At 34.8% G+C, this 10,435-nt stretch overlaps 1 protein-coding gene across 1 annotated transcript in view; it reads right to left on the bottom strand.

The window, feature by feature from the left end:
- LOC106878091 (diacylglycerol kinase zeta-like) overlaps positions 1-10,435 on the bottom strand; it is a 352,548-nt gene that overhangs the window by 23,463 nt on the left and 318,650 nt on the right. Inside the window, exon 18 of the mRNA XM_052974271.1 lies at positions 9,704-9,900. Within this exon, the coding sequence (XP_052830231.1) occupies positions 9,704-9,900 (197 nt within the window). The remainder of the gene's footprint in view (positions 1-9,703; positions 9,901-10,435) is intronic.

Below are 10,435 nucleotides of genomic sequence, written 5' to 3'. Positions count from 1 at the left end.
ACACCACTTGATATCCAATGGATAACCAATCTTGACTGAAGATCTCTCACATGGCCTGAAGTACAGGAAGGGGCTTAGAATGTGTGTGTGTGTGTGTGTGTGTAACTTTTACTAATGAGACAAAAGGTATATACATCATCATCATCATTTAGTGTCCGTTGTCCATGCTGGCATGGGTTGGACAGTTTGACCAGGGCTGGCCAGCTGGAGGGCTGCACCGGGTTCCAGTCTGATTTGACATGGTTTCTACAGCTGGATGCCTTACCTAACACCAACCACTCTGAGAGTGTAATGGGTGCTTTTATGTGCCACTGGCATGGGTGCCATTTGTGTGACTCCAGTATCTGCCACGACTGTCTCCTTATCCATGCTTGCATGAATCATAAGAGAAGATGAGGGGACAAAACTTTCTATGGTCGGATGCCTTTCCTGTCACCAACCATAAGCTGTTTTGAAGTGAGCTAATAATTTTCCAGTCTGTTGTACAACAAGCAGCGGGGACATGTTTATGTGGAGAGCTAAAAACATACAGCCTTATATGAATGAACCTTTTGCTTACTAAGATCACGCAACACGTCGAGACATCTAGACGTATTTCCATGGTTGATTGCAAGCAAATGATTCTGTTAGTCAAGCCCTTGTTTACAACCAGACAAGGAATTATACATACACACACACACACACACACACACACATACATGATGGGGTTCTTAAGTTTTCATCTACCAAATCCACTTTCAAGGAGACAAATAAAAACCAAACTAGTTTTGAATAAAAATATGTTTGGTACTTAATCCGCCTGAATTGCTTGGATAATCTCTTGTCACAGTTGTCATTAGAAATACAGCCGACCATTGACTGGCCTGTTGGAAACCTATAACCAATCGACGCTGATGTTTACAAAAACACATGATATAGAATAAAAACAAAAAAAAATATAAAAAAATAAATATCAGGCTTGATCTCATTATCTTTCCAGTCAAAATACTGACATCTAAATAACCAAACTATTGTGCTCCTATAACTCTTAATTTGGTTGCAACAAAACATTACTGGAATTTATTAGACAGAATACTCTTTACAACATCTCAATGGCAAGACAAGAAATTAAATCAATAAATATTAATTATTCATTCCGATCATCAAATGAAAAGTCATGCCTAATGTGTCGGAGTTACTTGTCACACATAACAGATAACATGAAGCACACCAGATTAATCTTTTCTTGGATTTCATCTGCATTATAATGAGACAGTTATGTAGGTGAAAGCATACCAGCATACCTAATGATTAGAACATTAAATAGCTGAACTATACTAACATATGTGGCAAAATAAAAACAACGTCAGATGGAAGATTTGTAGATGTCAGAGCACCAGACAAAATGATTGCGGTACTTAGTTTTGGTTTGTATGTTATGAGTTCAAATCTAACTGGAGTCAACTTTGCTTTCGCTCTTCTAAGATTGGTTTCAAATTTTGGTATAAGGACAGGAATTACGAAGGAGGCTGAAAATCAATTACTTTGACCCAGAGCTCAAGTGGTGCTTATTTTATCAACCCTGAAAGAATGAAAGACAAAACTGATCTCAGTGGCATTTGAACTCAGAACATAAAGTCAGAAAAATGCTGCTAAGCATGTATATGGGGATCGGAAAATAAGTGTAAGCCAGTGTCAACAATGGATCCAGAAATTCCAAGCTAGAAACTACAGCCTAGAAGACGAGCCTTGTCCTGGAAGATCTGTAGAGCTCAATAAAAACATCCTGCAAATCCTGGTGGAACAAAATCCCATCGTAACTGTTGAGGAACTAACAAAGAAGCTTGGATTTGGTCATTTAACTATTCACCGACATCTGCATGCCATCGGAAAACGACCATCTTTGGTTTCAAGATGAAAGGTGTTTTTCCACCAGGATAATGCTCGACAACATAAAGCGAGGATGACATTCTGAAGGCTGGAGCAGTTTGAATGGAAAATGATGCCCCATCCACCATATTCGCCGGACATTGCTCCATGTGATTGTCATTTATTCCACAGTCTTCAAAACCATTTGGACGGAAAAAAATATGAATTCTCTAGACAAGGTAAGAACAATACTGGAGAAGTATTTTTCATCACGGACAAGTGAATTTTGGAAGAGGGGCCTTGCAAGTCTACCAGATAGATGGAAGAGCATTGTAGAAAATGAAGGAGAGTATATTTTAGGTTAAAAAAGAACTTTGTTTATCTTAATTTTGAAGAATAAAAGAAATATATAAAAAAAAACTGCATTATTTATGGAATGACTCAATACTTAGGTAAGTTACAGGGACATTATAACAGAAACAGAAAAAAACCCCAAAAAAACAAATGTGAAACATGTCCACTAGTGCTGCCACCTTTAGTTGTTAATGAAAGATAATGATTTTCATAAGTCTTCAGCTGATAATGTTTTTGTTTTTACTTTAAAACAAAAGATGAATATAGTCTTTCACTGGTGCCAGACAGTTAGTTGCAACCATGCTGGGAATTGTCACATTCTTTTGCAGTTCCACACTTGTTATCGTTAAATAATCTTTCATCTCCAGAACAGTCTATTGTAAAAGCAGTCAATGAGAATCTATCAAGAATCTTATGCAAAGCCAGACAATGAATCCAATACCAACTGATTGTAACAACTGTCGCGTTCAACTGTGTTTGTTCATACAGGCTTCACTGGTTAAGTTACTGTTAAAATATTTAATGCAGCAAGCTTTAAAAAGCTAACTAGAAATAACAAGTCACGGAAGAAAGAAATACTGTTAATCAATCACTGATAATTTTGTTTTTTTCATTTTTGTTCTTTTTTTGTCCCATCACTGTATGGTTTGAGAAGCTGATTTCACAACTGTGTAATTTTGAGTTCAATTCCCATCCACTCTATAAATTGCAAGTATTTTAAATATAGCATGTGTGTGTGTGTGTGTGTGTGTGTGTGTGTGTGTGTACATTTCTTCTTCTTCTTCTTGCTGCTGATATTGCTGCTGCTACTACTGCTACTACTACTATTACTACCATCACAATGGTTTCAAATGTTGGCACAGAGCCAGCAATATTTCATTGACCCCAGTGCACAACTGGCACTTATTTTATCGACCTTGAAAAAGATGAAAGGCAAAGTTGACCTCAGTGGAATTAGGCGGGGTTATTCAATAGCACTGGCCCCAGTTTTTTTTTAGACTGGTACTTCATTTTATTAACCCCAGAGGTATGAATGGCTAAGGTAACCTCGGCAACATTTCAACTCAGAAAATGATACCAGCAAAAATGCCAATAAGCATTTTGTCTGTCATGCTAAACATTTTTCCAGCTTACCACATCTGTATCAAAGTTTGGTAGAAGTCCAGCAATTTTTTAGGGGCTGAAGTCACTTGATTACATTGACCCCAGTACTCTACTGGTACTTTATTTTATCAATCCCAGATAGATGAAAGGCATAGCTGACTTCAGCTGGATTTGAACTCAAAATGTAAAGAGCCAGGAGAAACATTGCTAAGCCGTAATGATTCTGCCAATTTGCTATGATGATGATGATGATGATGATAGTGATGATAGTGATAATGATGAGGAGGGAAATTGAAAGAGATACAATTGACAGAAATGTAAAAGTAAAGGAAAAAAAAAGACTGAAAGAGTTCTTCACTTGTTTGAGGTGTAAAATACTATTGAAAATAATTATGGTAAATAACAAGAGGATGACATGCTGGTTCTTAGCAGAAGAGTTGATAAAACAAGAAGGAATGACAGAACTTGTGTGTGAAGAAAATGGAAAAGATATAGAATATCGCTATGGAATAGTATTTCCATTTCAAGATAAAGAATTTCAGTGAAGACAATGGAACCAGTGGAGAGTATGGATACAATGCATATAGCAACACCTGAGAACCCAATCATTAAATTTAACACAAAGTCCAATCCAATATGCCTACCACTAATGAAAATGAAATTAAATACCTTTAAATTGACATGTATGTTGTATTCTTTTTCTGTGACATAGTGGAATGAGAACAATGGAATACATGGAATGAGAACAATGGAATACATGGAATAAAGATTTCCATGTATAAGACACTTGAAAACGAAAAGTGACAAAACGAGGAGAAAAATATACAAATGTAATAAGATAGGAGAAAAAGTAACTAGGTTAACCATTTAAGAATTAGTTTTGTCACCTGGATTAACTTTACAAGGTTTTTCATTTCCTCCAGTTACCTTTTGGAATGTTGTTTTAAATTATTTTGGTTGAGAAGTTTACTTAACCACTACATACTTCTGGGTTCAATTCTCTAGCACAGCACCTTGGCTGACTGCTGTCATATTTTAGGTAGCTCCAAAAGATTCATTAGTTACTTTATTTTTGGTAACAAGAGTGACAAGGGAGTATTTGTAACTCAATACAGAATAAATATCCTAAAGGAATTTGTCTGTAAAACACCATTCTTTTTTTTCGTGCCAATGATTATATCCTTCACCGATGCACATCAGCAAAAGTCATACACACTCACACTCACACACACACACACACACACACACATAACAAGCTTCCGCATAGTTTCCATCTATCAAATTCAGCACAAGAGGTATTATTGTTGACCTCAGGCTGAAATCAGCCACATCCAGCTCAAATATTCTGTATTATGTTCAAACTATCTAGATCTGGCTTTTTGCACCCACCCAACAATGTCATTCTAAAAATAAACAACCATACCATCAAAATATTCTTTTCTACTCTTGGCACAAGGTTCAAGATTTTTGGGGAGGGGGCCAGTCAATTAGATCGACCCCACTACGCAACTGGTACTTAATTTATTGATCCTGAAAGGATGAAAGGGAAAGTCAACCTTGGCAGAGTTTAAACCCAGAATGTAAAGACAGACAAAATATTGCTAAGTATTTGGCCCGGTGTGCTAACGTTTCTGGCAGTTCACCGCCTCATATCATCAAAATATTGCATACAACATAAATAAACAAGCATTACATTTGGCAGAGTAATGTTGAGGGGGTTAGAGGGGCTGTCACAACTTCTTTACATTTGAAACCAGTAAAGCAATCAAAGAATGAAATATTCAACTTGTCTTTAATTTAAATAACGATTCCAAAAGACCTTAACTTCATTTGCCATCAACTTTACAACTGTAGCAATTTGTTGATATCTAAGAAATCAATATCTGATAACTTTGTTATTGAAAGATACTTCAAAGTATCATAGTTATTCTATGTGTAAGAGGTAGATAAAGCTCACCGGAATGAAACTATTTGAATACTTTAGAATCTTTTCAATTTCTATAACTACAAAGTATTAGAGATGTCAGAGGTGTTAGGATATTGTAAGCAAACTAAAGAAGCAGTGGGTTAGTATTGTGTAAGATGTCTGAAGAGGAAGACTGACTAGAGTGTTAGCAGTGAAGATGTCTAGAAAGCAGTAGAATAACATTGAGTAGTGGCATTGGGTAGAGGAGTATAGTACGAGATTGTGATTTCAAATCCCACCAGAGCATGTTAATGACACTGCATTACATATCTTTTACATCTGTAATATTAATATCAGTAATATTTTGAGATTAATTTAATTTACACCCTCCTTGTAGAATCATCATCATCACTATTTATAATGCCTGTTTTCCATGTTGGCATGAGTTGGATGGTTTCACAGGAGTTGGCAAGCCAGAGACTTGCACCAGGCTCCAATTGTCTGTTTCAGTATGGTTTTTTGCAGCTGGATGTCCTTCCTAATGTGAACCACTTTACAGATTGTACTGGATGCTTTTTAACTGGCACAGGCCTAGGTGTTTTTTTGTAGGGCCACAGACTGGATTTGAACTATGTATGTATCTATAGCTGGCTTTGAGTTCTATCAGTTGGTTGTTGCATTTCTGTGTCTCAGATTACTTCTTAACTGTTATTTCATTTCTAATGTTTAATTAATGATATCAACAAGTAAAATCTACTAATCACAATATGTTAGATATAGCAACTAACTCTAGAGTACATCATGAATTTACTACAGGAATTTGTTTTGGTATTAAATATATTTAATATTTACATCTATTCTTTTCACTTAAAGACATTGTAAACTTATCTTAAAATGTTATATATTTTAAAAGTATCTTTACAGCCTTGGGATATAACACACACACACACACACACACACACACACACAATTCTTCTCAATATTATTTTGATTTCCTCGATACCATATAGGTTTAATGGTAAATTTCTCTTGAAGCCATTTTTAGCAACTATATATTGATTTCTTCGTAACAAATCAAATCAAATTTCAATACAAATCAAAAATGAATATTTTTTTTTTTCTTTTACTCAATTTTAAACATTTCCAGTGTATATTTTTATCAAAATAATGAAGAAACTCTCCAAAAAAAATAGATTATGCTTTTTGTTATATGATATAATACACAACGAATTGTTTTTCTTCAATAATAACTCTCTTTGCACCACATTCCATTCTTGTTGTGCGTCAGACATAAAATTAAGTTAGAAGAAGCAAAGGAATTATCTGTAGTTTTCAACAGGAAGAGATCTGTATTTCATCTGTATTCTTCAAACTTAAAGACTTTTATAAGCACTAAGTTACCATGTACATTATTTCTATGAACTTTTGTAGAAGGCTGAACTCATGAAAATACCTGTGAACAACGAAAGTAACAAGACCAAGAATTACTTTTGATCCCAAAATGACTTAATTAAATATTCGGACAGATGTTCTGAAACCATTATAAGATCTAAGAGTTGATAAGAAATTTTAGGAAATTCTTTTAGTACCATGATGAAAGTGAGTTTCACTTTAGATGTTAGAAGGAGTATCTACAATTGTCTACATGTAAAGTGCTGTGAAACTACAATGGGAATATTGAAGAATTAAACAACCGTTTCCCATAAAATGAAAGAACTATCATCAGAAGTATTCATGATAAGTATCACTATGGCAGCCATTCTCTCTCTCTCTTTATATAAACATACATACATACATACATATATATAAAGATGATGATGATATATTGATAAAATGAATAAAAAGAAAACATAGAAATCTTTTCATGGATTAATTTGGAAGTAATGTTCTCCAGAAAAGCTTAGTAAGTAATCTTCATAATCAAATAAATGAACCCTTATGTTGCTGTATTTCTGCAGAAATCCACTGCTTTTGCTTCATATAATTTGGAAAAGAATTCGATAAGATAACTTTACCATTATTAAGCTGGTTTTTGAAAAAATAAACATCAACTTTTGGTGGACGGTATTAATTTGGATATATTTAAATGCATGAAATGTGTATGAAAAAGCCAGGGTGGATTAATATCAAAACAGTTAAGATATCATAGAATTAAAAAAAAAAATTAAAAAAATGAAAGCCTTTCACTAGGTTTGAACTCTAGAAATATCAGCTGTCAGTCCACTACTTTCTCCACATGTCTATTTTAATTCTTCCAGAGAACTGAAATAACAGTCAATGTTATAGTAAAGCATTCAACTAATACTTTTCCTTTTAAAGTTCCCATCTACAGGACAATAACCTCTACGTATTTTATTTTTCTATTGCTGTTCAAGAAATGTTTACTGATTAAATAGTTACAGATTAAGATAAGCATTTTCCAAGACAATGAAACAACTACAAATATATATATATATATGTATATATGTCTATATGTATGTATATAAATGCTCTTCCTCTCCCCTGTAGCACTATTAAGAGCTGAGTATACTTGCATTCTGCATCTCAAGTATCTGTATTACATATATTGTTTCCAAAACCAATCAGATTTAATGGAATATTTCTGGTAAACGATTCTAACTATAAAAAGAAAGGAAATACTCAAGTCATAAAATTCTCTGAGATAAAAATGCTTTAAAATGTTGCCGTCTCCTTATATGGAAGGATTAAACTGCACACTCGATACCAGGATGTAAATCTATTGATTAAGAGAATCAAACATTACACACGCACACACGCACACACGCACACACACACACAAAGCACTCACATACTTACACACCCCCAGGCATCGCAACTAGACATAAAACTTGAAGGATTGTGATGGTGATTTGTATCAGCAGGATTATGAGTGAAAGGTCCTGTCTGAAATATTTATCTGTCATTCATCTCACAACAGAACTAAATACCCTTCCTTTATGTAAATGTGTATATGTGTTTGTTTGGTTATGAGTATATATATACACACACATACAAATCCATTTTCCAAGCTAGCATGGGTTGAACAAGTGAAGTATTTAAAGTGGCATTTTTCCTGGCTGGTTGTTCTGTGGGGCTAAAGAACAAGCAAGAACTCTTGAAATATGCATATACAGTAATCCCTCGACTATTGCAGGTGCTATGTTCCAAAACCTCCCAAAGAAATAATTAAAATCTAAAAAAATATAAACACCTATTGGCCACAGAAACCTGCGATATACTGAGGGGCCTGTGATATAAATTAACCAGAAAATCCACAATGTACTGAGTACACGATAGGTGAACCGTGATATGGTGAGGAATTACAGTACACCTGTTACCTATTTTTCTGACGTTGATCTTATGGTTTACATTAGACATATTTGTATACAAATTGTCCTAACTTTCAGTGTTGGTTCTAATTTCTATACAAAATCTGTAGAAATAACTTTAAAATACATTTGAAATACATTTGAAAAAGATGTTAATGTTGAAAGGTAGCAGAACCTCTCCTGGACTTGAGATCTTTATAGCTCATCACATATTGAAGGTTGAATTTTTCTTTTTTGCAATTCAAAAGCAAGAAATAAATACAAAATACAAAAGTGAAGACCATAAACTCTGCAGAAACAACTGAAATGCTGATTTTTGAATGGGTGCTCCTATAGCTTCAAATATTTTATGATAGGGATGTTAATGCAGCTATAAGTAACTTTTAAATCATTTTTGTTGAACAGCTTCTCGCTATTGTAGTAGTTGTGTACATAGATTAGTCCTTAACAAGCAGGCCTATGACTAAAGGGAGTTTATTCATGATTATTAGTTCCACAGCTATTTCTAGCAAGTTAAGTTAAGCAACCACAAACAGGTTCACTCGTAGGTTTGTGCAACTTCATCATCATCATTTAACATCTGTTTTTCATGCTGGCGTGGGTTGGATGGTTTGACAGGAGCTACACCAGGGCCATGAGCTACACCAAGTTCCACTGTCTGTTTTGGCATTGTTTCTACAACTGGATGCCCTTCTTAACACCACCAGCCACAGGGTGCTTTTTACATGGCACAGGCATAGACCTTGCAAGACAGAACCCCAACAACTATGAGCGAGAGGAGTCAAGTAAATACTTGTTGCATAGCAACCTGCCCGAAACTACTCCTGGTTCTGATATACAAATTCCTGTTTTTTCAACAGGATTTTAATTAAAACGTCCCATAAAAATTTTGCATTAATTTGTCCCAAACACCAGCTTAATAATTGAAATAAAGACACCATTTGTCTATCGAGGGAAATTTTCTCCATGACAAAACATGGTGAATGGCTTGTTTACAAGCTCAAACATGCAACAAGCATATTCGAACAGGTAATAACATTGCAAAGACAGTGTATAAACAAAAGGGTTAAAAGTTTCTAGTTTTGGTGGACTTTGTTATTTTTAAGTGACAAGAACAAGAAAGAAATGCATAAGAATGAAATAACAAAAATTGGGAACTTACTCAAGTATTGGCATTGATCCACGTCTCTTACATTTCTGGATCATGTTAGCTTGATTTTTAAGATTAATTATGATCGTGGAAGGTTTTAATTTGCACGGTTCACCATCAACTTGCATAGGTATTGTTTTGTAAGTAGTCAGCTTCACCTCTTGACACTGTGTCAGTCGTTCTCCATGACCACCGACCTGTACTGTTGCCTAAAATATAAATGAAATATTATACAGGTTTATTGCGAATGAATTAGCTGGCAGGAGCTTCATTCCGAACATCAATTTTAGCTAAAACAAAAGAACTGACCCGAATACGGCACAAAGCCACAAATCAGAGAGTGGTGGGTGGGAGGGGTGGGAGTAGTAGAGTTGCGTGTGGGAATTGGTATATATTTTAAAGAGACTGAAGACAACACCAACTTTGGTTACTTGTGCAACAAATAATTTATATGAACACAGGTAAGATTGCAGTGTTTGGAAGACTTTTTCTTATAATCAAGTTTAATATTCAAAAGGAGCTCCATTGATTCTGTGCATTTGTTTAATGGTTTAGCTTAGAGAAGAAAGGATAATGCTTTGAAGTGCAGGCAACGGAAAGGGAGGGAGAAACCATGTTCTATAGTTTAAATTAAGAAGGAAGACTGGTTCAAATACAACAGACTGAATTCTACAAGTGGCTGCCACTAGTACCAGACAATGGCATTAAACCAAATGACAGATGTTTTTCATTCATGAACAATGA

This window comes from Octopus bimaculoides, chromosome 18 (assembly GCF_001194135.2).
Source record: "Octopus bimaculoides isolate UCB-OBI-ISO-001 chromosome 18, ASM119413v2, whole genome shotgun sequence".
Taxonomy (NCBI): domain Eukaryota; kingdom Metazoa; phylum Mollusca; class Cephalopoda; order Octopoda; family Octopodidae; genus Octopus; species Octopus bimaculoides.
The sequence above is the reverse complement of the archived record's forward strand: the minus strand, read 5'-3'. Positions and strand labels throughout refer to the sequence as shown.